The 17820-nt window shown below is 50.1% G+C and overlaps 1 protein-coding gene across 1 annotated transcript; it reads right to left on the bottom strand.

Annotated features, from left to right (window-relative positions):
- Positions 1 to 1253: 1253 nt before the first annotated feature.
- Positions 1254 to 12067, bottom strand: RBP3 (retinol binding protein 3). Its single transcript, XM_012558950.1, has 6 exons — positions 8960 to 12067; positions 8170 to 8183; positions 7240 to 7328; positions 5778 to 5964; positions 2718 to 2860; positions 1254 to 1582 (listed from the first exon to the last, which is right to left on the bottom strand). The coding sequence occupies exons 1-6, from the start codon at positions 12065 to 12067 to the stop codon at positions 1254 to 1256; spliced, it is 3870 nt and encodes a 1289-aa protein (XP_012414404.1).
- Between the last annotated feature and the right edge of the window lie 5753 nt (positions 12068 to 17820).

Raw genomic sequence — 17820 nt, 5'->3', positions numbered from 1 at the left:
TAATTTGGAAAAGGATAGTGAGAATAGCAGCACAACTGGAAGAATGTAATCGATGTCACTGAATTGCACATGTAGAAATTTTTGAAATTGTATATCTTTGGCTATGTAAATTTTCACCAAAAAAAAAAAAAAAAGGTCCTCCAAGGTTGAGAAGAGAGTGTTGACATGTCGTGGGGTTGTTAACGTCATAAAACAATATGTGTACTCACTGTTTAATGAGAAAGTATTTCTTCTGTAAACCTTTGTCTAAAGTACAATTAAAAACAATGTGGCTACAAGAAAATTTAAAGTGACATATGTGGCTGGCATTGTTGGTTCCTGTTATGATTCTAGTGGACAGAGCTACTCTACATGTCAATAAAAATCAGGACCAGATGAATACTAAATTAAAATAGGCATTCAAGACCAAGAGTTAAAAGTAGATTCTAATCTGCAGACCCTGGAGTCCTAGAGCTCAGCTGTCTTCTTCAGGAGCCATAAGCCACATGTAGCTACTGAGCAGTTGACAGGAGTTGAGTCAGAGTTGAGATATGCTCTGTATGTAGAGGGGACAACAGATTGTGAAGAACTGGTATGAAAAAAAGCAGAATGTAAAATATCTCATTAGTAATTTTTATGCGATTACATTTTGAAATGAACATATTCTGGATATACTGAGTTAAATAAAACATTAAAATTAATCTTATCAGTTCTTTTTACCTTTTTAATGTGGCTACTAGAAAATCTGAAATGACACATGTAGTTTTATTGGTGGCTCATGTTCCATTTTTATCAGACAGTCTGTCCAAGAGGGTTGCTGTCATTAAGTCACAAGGCTGGCTCTTCCTGGGGTCCAAAGTGAAAAGGGAGTGAGGTCAGATTGGGAGTTATCATTATTCATGAAGAGGAAGCACCCCACAACACACACACCCTTTCTCAGGAAAGCCAATCTAGGGGTTGGAGATTAGAACATATCAGGGATAGATCTCAACTTTACCTCCCCAAATAACTACTGTCAGAGACTGGAGGGAATTGCCTTTGAAGAGACTGAGCTCCCTGTCACCAGGGCATTCAAACACTGCTGAGGAGGCTGGATGAGCTCCAAGGACACCTCCATCTGTAAGCCCTTTGGGAGCTCAGCAGACTCCTTTGCTGCCCCTAGAAGCCTCAGGCAGGACCACGTGCATGAGTGCCCTCAGTGCATGGCCCAGAGGTCCCGCCCGCCCAGGGGCTCTACCTACAGAAGCCTGCCCTGCGGCCCTGCAGGCCTGGGCTCAGCCCCACCGTTGCAGAGAGTGCTGGAGCATCTCCTTGGCTCTGGTGAGGGCCACCTCTGCAGGGACCACCACGTGGGGTGTCACGCCCACCCCTTCCCAAGAGCTGCCATCCGAGGCCCCCACCGAGTGGGCCGTGGGGATAGTGATGTAGAGGTGCGTGTCATCCACGTGGTAGGTCTGCAGTAGCTGGCAGCCACCGCTTGTCACCTCTCCGATGACCAGGGCCCGGCCCAGCCTCTTCATGATGTATGTGAACTCCTCTGCAGCACCAGCTGTCACACGGCTGGTCAGGATGACCACGCTTTTCTTGGAGCCGTAGCGTTCACCTGGAAGACACAAGGCCCTTTAAAACTGGGAGCCAGCTCCCCACCCTTGGGCCTGTCTTCTCCATACAGTCTGGCCTCAAGTGAAGGGGACTGAGATTTAGTTCCTGGTCCTTATATCCACATGTAGACTTGCCACATGTCAACTGCTCAGCAGCTGCATGTGGCTCATGGCTTCTGGACAGCTCAGTTTAGAATCACCTGGTTCTGATTTTTATTGACATTTTGTAATAAATGAAAAAAATAAAACAAAAAACACGCCATCGAGTTAATTCCAACTCATGGCAAACTCATGTTTCAGAGTAGAGCTGTTCTCCACAGGGTTTTCAATGGCTTTGAACTTTTGGAAGCAGATCGCCAGGGCTTTTTTCCGAGGTGCCTTTGGGTGGATTTGAACTACCAACCTTTAGGTTAGTAGCCAAGCGCTTAACCATTTGTGACACCCAGAGACTTCTGTATGTCCTGGAAACTACCTCGAAATTCTTGTGTAATAAAGAAGCGCATAAACGAACATTGTGGGATATTATTCTGGTCATATGCATGCCCCCACTTGTGTCTGCAGACCCCTCTTGTCTGGGCAAGGGAAATGGAGGGAGGCTTTCCACTCCAGAAGGGGAGATTGCTGTGAGGGTCTTGGCCACTAAGGGGATCCACCGACCACTGCTCTGGGCCCGAGGCAGGTAATGGAAGCCCCATCAGTCATGCACTTTCTTCGGGCAGGTGTGTTGAAAACTGCTGATGTGAGTTCGGGTAAGATGAGTACTGGAACTCCATTGGATTTGGTGGTGGTGGGATTCCTTTTAGTTCTGCATTTGTCTTGCAGGATATGGTTGTGCACAGTCTGGGGGCATTTTGGTATTAGACAAACCAGTCAGTGTTCAAATTTTGGCTCTTTCACTTATTAGCAAGCTATTCAATCTAGTTGAGACTCATTTTTCTCTACTAGAAAATGGGCATCATGATATGTGTTTTGCAGGGAATAAAAATCATATACACAAAGTCTATGGCATAGGACAGCTGCTTTATATTATTACTTTTTCCCAAACCCATGCTGGATTTCCCTGATTTACCAATGAGGAGGAATAAAACAAGGTGCTTCTAGAATGAAAAATAGGAGAGGGAGAGCTCATCCGTGCACCTGCAAGCTGGGTGTGGGTCCAGATTTCGTTGACAGAATCATTAGGCCGATTGTAGATTTTGTCCAGCAGAATTGGAGGGCCTTCGTCAAAGAAGTAGGAGCACAGGGCAGAGATGGAGGAGGTAGGGCCGCCGATGTTGAACCTGGGGAGTGTGAGTGGAGCCCAGTGAGGGGATGAGTTCAGTTAGGCTCTCAGTGCCCCTCTGGAAGACTGGGCTCTCTCTTTTACTTTTTTTTTTTTTCCCATACAGATTTCTTTATTATCAGGTAAAATATAAGCAGATTTTAACCATTACATACAGTCTTTTACACATTTATTAAGAATATTGCAAGGCATGAAAAAAGCTTTGAAGAATGGGAGAAGGAAGAAAGAATTTTAGCTTTTAGAATATTTATCACTATATAAAAAATTAAAAATCAGTGCTATTTTGACAAGGATGTTTGGAATGCTGTAATATGTACATCTAATGCTTTATCTGAAAGGGGTTAAAGAACCAATCGCAGGGGTCAGGCTGAAATGTGCTCTAGAATACCATGATGGACAACTTCCCTCTCTAGTGCATTAGATGCGGAAGTGCAATCACTGAAGCAGCTTATTGTGGTCATCTATCAGCTGTTCAGATGACCAGCCTTATCCAATCCTGTGTCAGCCTGATGGACTTCACTAGTTAAACATAACATCATTCCAGTGCATTAGAAAATATCAGTCTTGGATCTAGTTACCTGACCAAGAAGATGAGTTTTGAGGCAGCACATTTAATGTCACATGGGAATAACAAAATACTGCTCTCCATTCTTCTTACAGAGGAAATCAGGCTTATGCATAAAATCAGGACTTTCAGATTCCCTATGATTAACTAAAAATGAATGTACAATTCTGAAGACAAATTCAAGATTGAAAGCATGATTAACCCAAATGGGTGCAGCTTCCAACAAGCTAGGACTCTCAGTTACATAGTAGACAGGTAATAAAAAAGCGATGTGTCGACTGAAACTCTGCTGAGGCAATCTAGGTAAGACTTTATTAAATTTGTATTTCGTTAATTGTGAGACACAAAAAATTACCAGCTAGAACATTCGAAACTTAACCTCCTATGATAATTCAGTTCAAACAAGACTGGGATCTTTGCCTTGTGTAGGGTTCTAACGAAAGGCAGCCCGTCTAGTACTCCCTCTTCCTACAGAATTCCTTGGGTCAGCACTTCCTGGAGTATTAGTCTCTTGAGAATGGGAGACTTTGTTGTCAAATACGTTTAGAAAGTACTGCATACCACACTTCCCCTGGAATCACATTTTATCACATTAAAGGCTCTGACAAGTTCTGTAGTTAGAAACTTGTAACTAAATTTCCCACATTTATTGACCATGGAATGCTCCCTGCACCCACACAGCCTGTGAGTAAGGCACATTTTGGGAAATACTGTCTTCCCCAGCTGCATTCTGTAATAACTTCACAGAACCCACTAGGTGTCTTAGCTCAGGTCTCCTGACATGGGACTCACAACAGAGAATCCAGGGGTGTGGAACTGCACCAGGGGTGAGGGAGCCTGGGTCCCAGGCCACTTGGATTTGCCCCACTGTGTGGCCCTGGGTAAGGGGCCCCACATTGCTGGACCTCTGTCTCCAATTTGCAAAATGAGGACTCCAGGGCTGGTGACATGTTAGGAACCTCCTCTGACTGAAGATTCAGGATGCCCTGGCTGAATTCAAGGACAGTGACCTTAGTGTCTATACCTCCAAATCTTGGAAGTGGAAGGGTCCTAAACCCAAGCACACCTACAGGCTGGGGGATTCTCCTATTTAAAAAATGTAGACAGCACAGTTAAGTAGAAAGGGACTTAGAATGATGGTCATTCCGATGTTCTGTCCAGAGTTTGAAGAATAAAGTGATCCGAAGCACCACAGGGACCACCCAAGGCCATGATCTCCGCATACACAAAACCAGAGAATGGGGACTTGCATAGGGTGATATCAGCCTCTGTGGGATCTAGCGTCACCTAGTGACAGCTAAGAGCCATGGTGAGCTCTGCAGGTCAACCAACTGAATGGAGCTCTCCAGCAGCAGTGGAGGGTGGAGAGCGTCTGGGTCAGCACCCCGAGGGGTGCGGCCCACCCCTCCCGGTGCCAACAGAGGGTTCCCAGGGCATGTCCACCCATGGACCGGGGAGTCTTGGGAGGCCTGGGCCTGGGCCTGGGCCTGGCCACTGCCTGAGAGCATTCTTCCCCCTCCTTCCCTTGCTCTGTGATTGAAACTCACTGCATAAGAAGGGCATTTGCATAGAAGCAGAGGGGAGTAGTTAACTGAAGGCATCCTTCCAACAGTTGTAACATTAGTAGCTAATTGCCAAACAAATCCTCGGTGATGCTGGCTTTACAGCACTTACTACCAGGGTTGTGATAGCATGCAGCACAGCCAGAACCTCTCTGTCCGAAACATGACTCACTGAAAGACTCTCACAGGGACTGTCCCCTGCAGATTCTGACTCAGGAGGGCAGAGTCAGTGCTTTGAACGCCCCTCCTCCCCAACATCAGTGACCAGGCATATTTGGTAAGCACTTGATTAGCCCACTGAATCTCCACCTGGAATGCACATTGGGATCATCTGAGGCAGAGCTTTAAAACCGACCAGGGCTGGCCCACACAGGTCAGTTAAATCAGAGCCACTAGGCTGGCTAGTCAGAGCCCTGGCAGGCAGGGAGGCTGGTCCCTCTCAGTCCCAGGGCTGTGTCACAGGGTCTTTTTTCCTTCCCAGCTGGTGGACCTGGCTGTGACTCTATTCTGACTTCTGTGGGTGCCTAGTTGAGCAAGAAACCACTGACTGCCCCCCTCCCCCACTGACCTTAGAAAGTACTGCACACTATACCTTCCCCCTCTGATGACATATTATCACATTAAAGGCACTGATAAGTCCTGCAGCCAGGAACTTGTCAATAAATTTCCCACACTTATTGACCATGGAAAGCTCCCTGAACCCATGCTGACTGTGAGTGGAGCACATTTTGAGAATCATGGGAGCAGTGGTCAGGTGAGAAACCACTGACTGCCCTTCGCCCACTGACCTCATATCGATAATCATGGCATCCGTGTGCACAACCTTCCTCCACACATGCTCCACTAGCAGCTCGGAGACCTGGGAGAGCAGCTCACAGTCTCCAAACATGTCGAATCTCAGGTATCCAAGGTTGCCCTCAAACACGTTCGTGTGGAAAGAAAACTTGATCAGGTCTTCAAAGACTTCAGGGGAAGCTGAAAGAGTTGAAGCTTGGCTCAGTGCTAGGAAAGGAGCAGATTTCAGAGCCAGGAAGAGTGGGAGCCACAGATCTCTTTTATATCATGAGAAATATTAAGATTATGGGAAGGAAACTAGCATTTTGGAAGGAGTTAGTAGGTGTCAAGAACTCTTCCAATGGTATGTCAGCCAAGGAGGAAGTCCAGGGAGGTTATGTGGGGGGTGGGCCTAGAACTTGAACCCATTCTGACTGGCAGCCTCCTTAAAGAGAATGCTCACCTTTGCTGATCCTATGCTCTGGTAGTGAATTACTTAATATGGCCCTTCTAACCATTCATGGTCTTATTACTCCCACAAAATGATTGGGTGGGACTATGCAAATAAGGTGTTTGTGACCTACCTAGGAGATTGGACAGCTTGCTAACAATGCAAATAATGTGAATGGAACCCTAAAGAGGCGATTGGTCAGATTTACCATCCTGCTAGGCTTAAAATGAGCCATCCCAGAGGCGGGAAAGGCGGACCTCACTACCAAAAAGAAGAGAAGCCAGGAGTGGAGTGCATCATTTGGACTCAGGGTCCCTATACCCACTAGGATACAGAGCTGTAACACCGGAGAAGCTGAGAAGCAGTGGCAAATGTAGCAGAGAAATGGCAGCAGCAGAACCAGGATACCGGCAGTGAACGAGGCGGCTGTAGTGGGTAAGAGAGCTGAGTGCCTTCAGGCAGGAGGCTTGCTGGCAGAATGGGATGCCTCCAGGCACTTAACAGTGGAGCTAAAAGAGCTTTGTAATACTTGCCTGAGCAGGGCAGAGGCCAGGCCTGAGGAAGGGATGAGGGCTGAGAGAGGAGCCCTGTCCCGAGGGGGCCGAGAGGAGGCCTGTCCTCAGTGGGCGGAGAGACAGCTGAGAGAGCTGTCCTGCCCTGAAGAAAGAAGACTTTGCCTGCATGCTTCCTGATCCTGATCCTGAGTTGTAGCCTGTTACTTCCCTAATAAACCCCATAACCGTGAGTATGGTCTGTGAGTTCTGTGTGGCCATTGCAATGAATTATCAAACCCAGCAGAGAAGCAGAGAGTGCCATAGGAGGGATAGATGGTGTCAAGAATTGGTAAAAAGGTTGAAGAGAAGACGTATGTCTGACCTCTACCTCACAGGAATCAATCAGCTTTGGGCTGCTGATAATGATTCTCCTACCCTCTTGTGAAGTTAGACAACGAGGGCTGACAATGCCATGCTGCCATTTTTGCAGGTGGCCAGAGCTGCATGGTCTCCTCTCTAACCTACCCTCACCCAACTTCTCCAGACACTCCGCGATGTCCCTGTCCTCATCTTCTTCTCCTCCAGCGGGGCATGGGGGGAGGATATTTTTGACCAAGTACCTGAGCCTTTACCAGGTGCCTGGCCCTTTGCAGCCTTCATTATCAATTCCACAGCCACCCTGAAGTGTAGATGCCATTATCCCCATGTTTTCAATGAGGACACTGAAATACAGAGAGATTAAGTAACTTGTCCAAGGTCACCTTGCTAGTACGTGGTGACGCCAGACTCTGAATCCACATTGGCTGTAAACTGTGAACTGTGAGTTATGCTGGGAGGAAACGAGCCTGTGATTTGAGGCCTGAGGGGCCTAGGAGCACAAGCACATAGTAGGTCCCCCTGATATGGCTGTTCCTCCTCTCCTCTCTCCAGGGGAGGCAGCAGGGCTCAGTGGCTGGAATGAGCCAAGGAGTAGCAGGGTGCTGGCAGTGTTGAGGGGGACACTGGCCTCCAGGCCCTGCTCCACCTTCAGTTAGAAGCTCTCTGGCCACAGGCACCACTCTTGGCCTCAGTTTCTCTTTATGTAAAATGGGGATAACAATTCTGTAGCAGATGCTGCCCGTGATTTACCTGCCCCTGGGCCCTGGCTGACAGGACCCTGCCTCCAGCACACCCCTTTGTCCCTCCACTCTGTTTCAGGAACTTCTCTGAGCTGGGCTCACCCAGAATGAGAGAGAGTCCCTGTCTCTGGGGCAACCCTCGGCCAATGGATTCACGCCCAGCCTCCTGCACTCAGGAGCCCTCACTTACACTCACCAGGGCAGCAGCCTCACTAATACCCCCACATGTCCCTGCTTCCTCCCTCCTGCCTCAGCCACCACCTCCCAACTAAGCTGCCTGCACCCAAGGCCTGGTCTCTGGCTCTGCTTTCAGTGGAGCTCCAGGCAAACACCACCTGCCTACTTGCTCTGCTTATCCTGTAAAATCACGGATGAGAGCATAATGTGGAGACAGGCTTTCAGGTTTGCTTCTGACAGAGCTCTGAGCTGATGGCAGGAGGACTGGGTGTGTTCTTTCCCCTCACCCCACCCAGCAGCAACACCCCTCAGCCTTGGCCCACCACTTTAGTGTTTCCCAGAGCTTCAGGGCTGACTTCCAGATATTTTGATCACAACATCTGTGCTCAGAATTTCCTGTCCAGCCTGTCCTTGGATCTGCCCAAGCTGCACCCCCACTGAGTGCAGCTCCTTCAAATTCTTTGCTTTGGAGACTCACTGTGCATGGAAGGTTCTCTGGGCTGAGCCCCAGTACCCCTGACCACTCTAGAACCGATGGCAGGCTCCAAGCTTTAGCTCTGAGGCAACTGAGGCCAAGGCCGCCGGCTGCTTCTCTGCCCGATCCCACATTTACAGAGGAGGCCACTACAGCTCAGAGAGCTTTTCCCCAATGCTGACCATGACAACCCTGCACACACCTGCCTTCCGCTCGCCGAGAATGAAGCTCTTTCTCCTCTACCAGGTTTCAAACTGGGTTCCCGTGGGACCAACGTACTGCAGTGGTGCTGAGGGACTATGGGCATGGGGAGTGAGTGGGAAGACAGATAAGAGAGGGAGAAGATTTGCTTGGAAAAAACTTAAACCTGAAATGAGTCTGGAGGCCAGCAGCCTGAACTGTGCACATAGCCCTGAACATGCAGACAACTGGTCAACTCCCTGCGGAGACTGGGTTGAGGCCAAGTCTCCCCATGTCTCACCTGCATGGGCATGATCCCGGGAATGTGGTCCTTGGCATCCTCGGGAATGTGGACAGTTTTCAGGTGTGGGTCCCTGGACAGCATCTGCAGGTCGGCCCCCAGCATCTCTGCCAGGGCCCCTTCTGAGGTCACCGTGGCGTAGTGGCTCTGTAAGTGGCTCAGTTGGGCAGCCATTTTGGCACCCAGCTCGGGGGAGGCGTAGTTATCAGCTACCAGTTTGCCAGCTGTCTGCAGCACAGTGGGCACCTTGGCACGAAGGGCCATGATGTCCTGGGCCACGGAGAGAGCTTCGCTCACAGGCACAATGATGTCAGGCTCCACGCCAGCCAGGTCCCAGGGTTGGCCCGTGGTGGCGCTCAGGGCTATCTGTGTAGGCATGGAAGCATACAAGGGACTGCTGCCCACTTGGTAGATGCCCACAGAGAGGGCACCCCCGGCTGTGGGCTCCCCGATGATGGTGGCCCGCTGCAGGTCCTGCATGGTGCGGGAGAAGGCCTCTGCCGCAGAGCCGCTGCTGTGGCTCACCAGGACATAAAGGTCCTTGTGGGGGCCGTAGCGCTGGCCAGCAACCTGGGGCAGTGTCCACACCTCCATCACCTGAGAGGTGGCTCTGTCAAAGACTGAATAGAGGTGCCGGCGGGGTTTCGCCTCAAAGAAGTAAGAACAGAGCAAGGGAATGGCGGAGGAGTAGCTGCCGGGATTATAGCGCAGGTCCACGACCAGTGCAGCTGTGCCCACCAGCCTGGCCCACACTAGCTGCATCAGCTGTGGTCCAATGGCCTTCACCGTCTGCAGGTCCGCCATGGTGTCAAATCGAAGGTAACCCAGCTGCCCGGGCAGTATCTCCGTCTTGAACAGGGCCTCGATGAGGTAGGAGAGCTCCTCGGGAGAGGGGCCAGCAGGCGGCAGCGGAGGCGCCTCCTCGGCCACCAGCTCCCCAGGGCTGTGGAACACCAGCAGGCGGTGGTCTCCGGACACCTCCTGCAGGTCAGCTGTGAGCTGGGAGGCCAGTGATTCAGGGTCCACCGCTGTGCGGTACGCCCCTTGTGCCAGCTTATGCCGAAGCAGGGCCCAGGTCTGCCCGACCACCTCCGGCCGTGCGTAGTGGGCCTCCAGCAGGTGCCCTGTGTCCTCCACCAAAGCGCCCAGACTCTGGTGGAAGTCTAGCACTTCCCATGCCCGGTCCAGGGCCTCCTCAGCCAGCACGATGGCGTCGGGCACCACGCCACCCCCCAGCCAGCCCTCGCCGTGGTTGTCGATGAAGGTGAGCATGGGCACGGTGATCACCAGGCTGCCAGCGGGTGTCTCCAGCAGGGTCACGGAGTGCGTGTGCAGCAGGTTGCCCGCGGTGATCTCGCCCACCAGCGTGGCCCAGCCCAGAGACTGCATCAGGAAAGCAAACTCCTCAGCGGCCGTGGCTGTACGGTGGCTGGTGAGCAGGTACACACCGCGCCGGTTGCCATAACGCCGGCCCTGCAGCTCTGAGCGACTGAAGTGATCCTGGGTGTGGTTGGTGCGGCGATCGTAGGTGGTGAAGAGGCGCACAGGGCCGGCCTCGGGGCTTTGGAAGTAGGACAGCAGCAGGGGCACAGCGGAGGAGGGCCCCCCGGGGTTGTGGCGCAGGTCCATGATGAGCTGCTCTGTGTCCTGCAGGGGCTCCCACACCTGGCGCAAGATGTGTGGACCCAGCACCTCCAGAATGGATACGTCTCTAAACCTGTCGAAGCGCAGGTAGCCTACGTTACCCGGCAGCACCGACACCTGGAACTCGGACTCCACCAGGGCACGCTGGGCAGCCTCATCCTCCAGCACGATGGGGGCTGCCCCTGGGGGTCCGTCGGCTTCGGGCTCCGGCGCGGGAGAGTTTTCTCTGGGCCTGAGGGCCTGCACGAGGAGTCTGGGGTCCTCAGACACGGCCTGCAGGTCAGCGTTGAGCTTGGCAACCAGGTCCTCCTCCGAGACCACAGCGGAGAAGTCCATGGTGGCGAGGAGGTGCAGCAGGGCGGGCACTCGGCCCACCAACGTGTAGTAGTCCTGCAGGGCCTCCTCCAGGCGCCGGATGATCTGCGGCACGGCGCGTCGTAGCGTGAGGATGGCCAGCGCTTTCTCCAGGGCCTCCTCTGCCGGAGTTCCCACACAGGGTAGCACCCCGCTGCCCTCCCATGTCTGGCTTCCCCTGCCCAAAGGCCCCAAGGACCTGGACACAGGCAGAGTGAGAAAGAAGTCAGAGTGACCTATCCTCAGCTTCTGGAGGTGCAGGGCACTGCCCTCCGTCCGCTCACCCACCACTATGGCCCTGCCCATCTGCTTAAGGATGTAGACGATGTCTTCGGCCACGCCGCTGGTGTGGCCACTGGTGAGGACCACCACATCCTTATCGGGGCTGTACCTCTCCCCCAGCACCTGGGGCAAGGTCCAGAGCTCCGTTGTCGTATTGGAGGGGCGGTTGTAAATGGTGTCCACATGCAGCACCGTGCCCCCGGGGTGAAGGTAAGAGATGATGTAAGGGATGCTGGAGACGTGGCCACCCGTGCAGTGCCGCAGGTCCAGAACTAAGGCAGAGGAGCCCACGAGCTGCTTCCAGACGTGAGTCACCAGGAAGCCCCCCAGACGGGTCAGCACCTCCTGGCCAGGGATGTTGTCTACCCGCAGGTAGCCCACATTGCCATCCAGAACCTTGTAGCTCATGCTGGTCTGCAGCTCACTGAGCAGTTCCTCTTGCGTGAGGTTGGTGGGTGCTGGGGCTGGCTGGAGAGGCTCTAGGGTGCTGGGCTCATAGGAGATGAGCAGGCGAGGGTCATTCAGGGAGCTCTGCACCCTCGCCGTCAGCACGCCAGCCAGCGTCTGGGGGTCTGAGATGCCCAGGATCTCACGGCTCCGGATAGCCTGCTCAGTGGCTTCCTGCATCCCCATGAGGTTCTCTGGGAAACAGTAGTTATCCAGGAGTACTTGGGCCATGTCCAGCACCAGGCTCGGCTGGAACAGGTGCTCAGGGCCAGCCAGACCACAGAGCAGGGTAGACAAGAGCAGGATCCATTGTACCCTCAAGAGGATCAAGAGGGCTGGGTCCTGCACAACGCCCACCACCCCCACCGTCCACAAGACCATGCTCTGCTTTATGCCGCTGCCTTCCTCCCTTGTCCTTGTTGCTGGCAGACAGAAGGTGTGGGGCTAAACTTGGGAGGTGGGCTGAGGCTTCTAGCTCCAGTAAGCCTTTAATCCAATCTAATTCAAGCACATCAGCCCTGGGACTTGGGAGAACAGGCTGGGCGGTTTGACCCGGAAGGTATGTGGCATCTCAACTTGCTGTACCATCTCTGTACAAAATAAAATGAATAACTACAGACATTTACAAACCAACAGTTTTCCCCACAGCTCTGCAAAGTAGAGTTATTATCCTTCAACTAATACCATCTTCCCACTGTGCGATCAGTGTGTGTGATCAATAGCTTTGAAATTAGGTAGATCTCCAAGGAGTCCTGTTTTGTCACTATCTACTATCTGGCCTTAAGGAAGTGCCTTACTTACTTACTGTGTAGATTAAATGAGGAAAGACGTGTGAAACACTTCACAGTACCTGGCAAGAAGGAAACACTCAGTTACTGATCATTACAGAATTAGATATTATCTCTGTTTTATAGCTGAAGGAGCAGAGGCCAGAGACTTTAGTAGCTTACTGATCAACTAACCAATCAGTTGTCAAAGGGTCGACTCCAACTCATTGATGACCCTATTTGTGTCAGGGTAGAACTATGCTCCATAGGGTTTGCAATGGCTGGTGTTTTGGAAGTAGATTGCCAGGCTTTTCTTCTGAGGCACCTCTGGGTGGACTCAAACCACCAACCTCTTGGTTAGTAGCCAAGCATGTTAACTGTTTCCACCACCCAGCTTACTGAACCCCCCCCCCCACCTTTTAGGTGAGAATAAGTAGTGGAGGAGTCCCTGTGGTGCAAACACCATGCTTGCTGCTAACTGAAAGAATGGACATTCTAATCCACCCAGTGGCACCTCAGAAGAAAGGCCTGATAATATAGTTTAGAAAAATTAGGCATTGAAAACCCTATGGAGCACAGTTCTACTCTGGCACACATGGGTCACCACGAGTCAGAATGCATTCTATGGCAACTGGTTTAGATGGTTGGGGAAGTGAGAAGAAGACTGTGTGGCCACCGGCATCAGCTTCTATAGGACTGAAGTGGAGTCTGCAGTTGCCTATCATCGCAAGGTGGAAGCTCATTCCTATGTTCTGCTACTGCCTCCAGGGCCCTGGACCAGTTCCCCCATAGCTTTTGAACAACAATAATGAAATATCTTATCCTTTACATAGGCTGTGGCCAGTGGAAAGGGCACCTGCTTTTAAGGTCTGTGGCCCAGTGACTCCAGATCAGATAGCGTCATCCCTAAGATCTAATGAGCACCCATTCTCTTGGCTGAAGAAGAGCCTTGTGAGTAAGAGATGCACCCCACATCTAGTGCTTGCAGTGAGAACTGAGTTGTAGAGGGAGGACTTGGGTCCCAGGCCTCACTCCCTCTCCACCGAACACACAAGAGCCAACCTCGGGGAAGTGCTGGACTCTCTAGTCATAGAAGTGATGTGGGTCTCACTGTGGCTGGTTTGCCACTGATACCCAAGAAAACCTACCACTGAGGCGAGAACCCAGACCCGTGCTTTGTCTCAGCATCTTCTGGGAATGGGCATTCTCTTTGTTTAATAGATGAGAAAAAGACGGCTCAGCCTGTGGCCATGTAGCCTGTAAAGAGCAACTGAGAGACATGCTTACAGCTCTCACTCTGCCCCATGTATTGCCTAGCACGTCCTCACCTTTAGGTTGAATGAGCAGTGGCAGCAGCACCATGTGCCCCTGGGACGGCTGACTGAGTAGGTAGGTGTTCTTGGGAACAGACAGGCCTTTTCAGCTCTCAGGAAAGCCCTAATCTGCCCTCTGGAAAACATCTGAGGATGTTTACCAAGTGGTTTATGAAGGCCAAGAAGGTCAATTAGCTAAAACAAATGTATTTTTAGCTCATTAGGATTTGTTTAATGCCCAAGTGACATATGGTCACATCACTCCACTGCCTTCAGCCAATGGGAATGAGCCTGATTTATTATCATAATAAGACAGAAAGTGGGATTTGGCAGAAGCCTCCTTAATGAAAGCATTCATTATTTTTCCTGTGCCCTGCTGGGATGACTGAACCCTATACTCTGCCTCCACTAGGGAATCACAACTAAAAACATGCAGTCCAGTGGTCCTCTGAGTGTCCTTCTCTGTCCTTGCTTGAGCCCAGCCAAGGAGGTCTGGAGAAAAAAGGGTGGGGGGTAAAGATGACCAGCCTCCCTGGGGTAAGTGGTTAGGCAGGGAAGGCCCTCACCTCCAATTGTATCAAACATTATTAAAATGCAGTCTCAGATATCTGATAAATGTTTAATATGTATAAAGAACTCCTACAACTAAACAACAACAAAAAACAAACAACTCAAAATGTGGGCAAAATACTTGACATTTATCTAAAGAAGATATACCATGACGAATAAAAAATCAAAAACAAACCAACCCGTTGCCATCAAGTTGATTCTGACTCATAGCGACCAACGTCCAAAACCAAAACCTATGGGTGTCAAGTTGATTCCAACACACAGTGAAGCTATAGAACAGAGTAAAACTGCTCCATAGGGTTTCCAAGGCTGTAATCTTTACAGAAGCAGGCTGCCAGATCTTTATCCCACAGAGTGGCTGGTGGGTTTGAACCCCAGACCTTTTGGTTAGCAGCTGAGTGCTTTAACCACTGTGCCACCAGTGTTCAGCATCATTTGTCATTAAAACCTGTTGCTGTTGAGTTGATTCCAACTCATAGCCACCCTACAAGACAGAGCAGAACTGCCCCAAAAGGGTTTCCAAGGAGTGGCTGGTGGATTTGAACTGCCAACCTTTTGGTTAGCAGCCAAGCTCTTAACCACTACACCACCAGGGCTCCTCATTTGTCATTAGGGAAATGCAAATCAAACCATAATAAGCACCACTTCAAACCACTAGGATGGCTATAATAAAATTTTAAAAAAAGGAAAATAACAAGTGGTGACAGGGATATGGAGAAATTGGGACTTTCCTGCATCACAGGTGGGAATGTAAAATGGTGCAGCTGCTGTGGAAAACAGTTTATTTCTGAAAATGTTAAACACAGAATGACCATATGATCAAGCAATTCAACTCCTAGGAATACTATCAAATACTATCCGAAAGTATTGAAAGCAGGATCTCAAACAGATACTTGTATACCAGTGTTAATTACAGCATTATTCACAATAACAAAATGTGTAGAAACAACTCAAGTGTCCCTCAACAGATGAATGGATAAACAAAATGTGGTATATGCATACAATGGAATATTACTCAGCCTAAAGAGAAATGAAGTTCTGATAAATGCTACAAGATAGATGAACTTTGAAAACATTATCCTAAGTTAAATAAGTCAGACACAAAAGGACCCTACTTAGAGGCTGTCTTAGTCATCTAGTGCTGCTACAACAGAAATACCACAAGTGGATGGCTTTAACAAAGAGAAATTTATTCTCTCACTGTCTAGGAGGCTAGAAGTCCAAATTCAGGGTGCTAGCTCCAGCAGAAGTCTTTCTCTCTCTGTTGGCTCCAGGAGAAGGTCCTTGTTATCGATCTTCCCCAGTCGAAGAGCTTCTCAGCACAGGGACCCTGGGTCCAAAAGACGTGCTATTCTCCTAGCTCTTGTTTCTTGGTGGTATGAGGTCCCCCTATCTCTCTGCTTGCTTCTCTTTTTTATATCTCAAAAGAGAATGATTTAAGACAAAACCTAATCTTGTAGATTGAGTCCTGCCTCATTAACATAACTGCTTTAATCCCACCTCATTAATATCATAGAGATAGGATTTACAACATACAGGAAAATCACATTGGATGACAAAATGATGGACAATCACACAATACTGGGAATCATAGCCTAGCCAAGTTGACACACATGTTTGGGAGACATGATTCAATCCACAACAGAAGCGGAGCCAACATGGCACTATAGACAGAAGCATCATGCCATCCCTCTTCAGCAAAGACCTGAAAAATTAAGTAAAACAGATACAGACATCAATCCTGGAATCCTAAGCATCAAATGAAGGGATAAAGAACTAGCTCAAGCTCCAAATGGAAGAATAAACTGACAGAGAACGAGCAGAGCTATGGAGTGGAGATCCTCTACCAGCTAATGCCACACAACTTTGCCATCTTGGTGCACAGCCAGCAAGGATCCTGGAAAGGGAGTGTGGGAAGACTACTTCACAGAGCTCTCAACAGAACAGCTCCTGGTAACCAGAGAAACACCCTTTCCCACCCCTCACCCTTCTGCCCTGTATGCTGCATCCACCATTTCCCAATGGGCCATGGTAGCTTGGCTGGACAGACATCAGCTCACTGCCACCCCAGGTCAACCCCACCCCCACCAGCCAACTACCACAGCACTATATATATATATTTTTTCTCATTCCATTTCTCCCTTTTCCTTCTCCCTCCCACCTACCCCTCTGTGCTGCCTCTGCCCCTTCCTGATGGGCTGTGCTGTGTCACCTGGCAAGAGAGACAGAGACACCAGCTTGCCGCCACTCTGGTTCTGCCCTGCCCCCAACAGTCAGTTCCCTCAGCACTACTTTTTTTGTTTTGTTTCTTCCCTCTCTTTCTCTTCCTTCCTCTCCTTTCTCCTGCCCACCTAGCCCTGTACACAGCCTCTACCACTTCTCCACAGACCATGCCGTACTGCTCTGCAAGAGAGCCACTGTAGATGCCCTCTCAGGTTTGCTCTGCCCCGACCTGTTGGCTCCTATTGCACTGCCATTTTTTTTCTGCTTTTGTCTCTCTCTCCATTCTCCCTCCCACCTAGCTCCACATATCACATCCTCTTCCTTCCTTTCTGCCTCTCTGTACCACCCACCAACAGCCTTGCCCCCAAGCAGCACCAGCGCAGTCCCAGACACCGTGTGCCACCACCCAGCCCCACCCCACTAAAACCCACACCCCCGAGCAGCACTGGTGCAGACAAAGCCTGCACTGTAATGTCCCTGGCCTCACCTTGCTGAGTACCGTGCAGAGTGGCAACAGCATGCAGCCCCAGACCCGCAGACCCTGGTCCGCACAGCCTCCCAGCCCTGCCAATCACCACAACCCTGAGCGGGACAGGCACAGACCCCTGAATCCCTAGACCCGTTCCCACACTGCCCCTGGCCCCACTGCCCTGAGCACCAGCCCCAGTTTGTGCTGCAGACAAACAACCCACCCCCATTCCCCCTCTTCTGGGCCAGCCTTGTTGCACCATAGCTGAGCTACCTGCCCTGCCCACCTGGACAAGGTAGCAAGAACTACCGTGCCCACAGATGAACAAGCAACAAAACACGACTAGCCTGCAATCAATAAATTAATAAAATAATTCCTGAATGTCTCAGAGACAGCAAATAACATCAAAACATAAAAAAACAGGACAGGATGACTCTAGTAAGCCACCAAAATAAAACACCAGATGACCTTCTGGTAGAAGAAAAGACACTGGAACTACCTGATAGGGAATAAAAAGTCTAATATTCAGGGCCCTCCAAAAGTTTAACAAAAGAATCAAGGAAAATACAGACAAAACTAAGGAAAAAATAGGCAAAATCATGGAAAATACAGAGAAAACGTAGACAAAGAAATGAAAGAATTCAGGAAAATAATACAAGAACAAAATGTCAAAATAAACAATTAAAAATCATACAAAAACAGCAATTAGAAATCCAAAAGATAAACAAGATTTCAGAAATGGACAACGCGATAGAAGATTTTAGGAGAAAATTTGAAATAATGGAAGACAGG

The sequence above is a fragment of the Trichechus manatus genome, unplaced genomic scaffold (assembly GCF_000243295.1).
Source record: "Trichechus manatus latirostris isolate Lorelei unplaced genomic scaffold, TriManLat1.0 scaffold00200, whole genome shotgun sequence".
NCBI classification, from domain to species: Eukaryota; Metazoa; Chordata; class Mammalia; order Sirenia; family Trichechidae; genus Trichechus; species Trichechus manatus.
This window is presented reverse-complemented; position numbering and strand designations above follow the sequence as displayed.

What these genes read in the sequence shown, in the direction of transcription:
- RBP3 (XM_012558950.1), bottom strand. Translation starts at nt 12,067, where the DNA reads ATGGTCTTGTGGACGGTGGGGGTGGTGGGCGTTGTGCAGGACCCAGCC. An exon ending in GGAGTGTCTGGAGAAGTTGG is followed by an intron (nt 5,965 to 7,239) that starts GTGAGGGTAGGT and finishes CAACTCTTTCAG; the next exon opens with CTTCCCCTGAAGTCTTTGAA. An exon ending in GACCCACACCCAGCTTGCAG is followed by an intron (nt 1,583 to 2,717) that starts GTGCACGGATGA and finishes TGTGTCTTCCAG; the next exon opens with GTGAACGCTACGGCTCCAAG.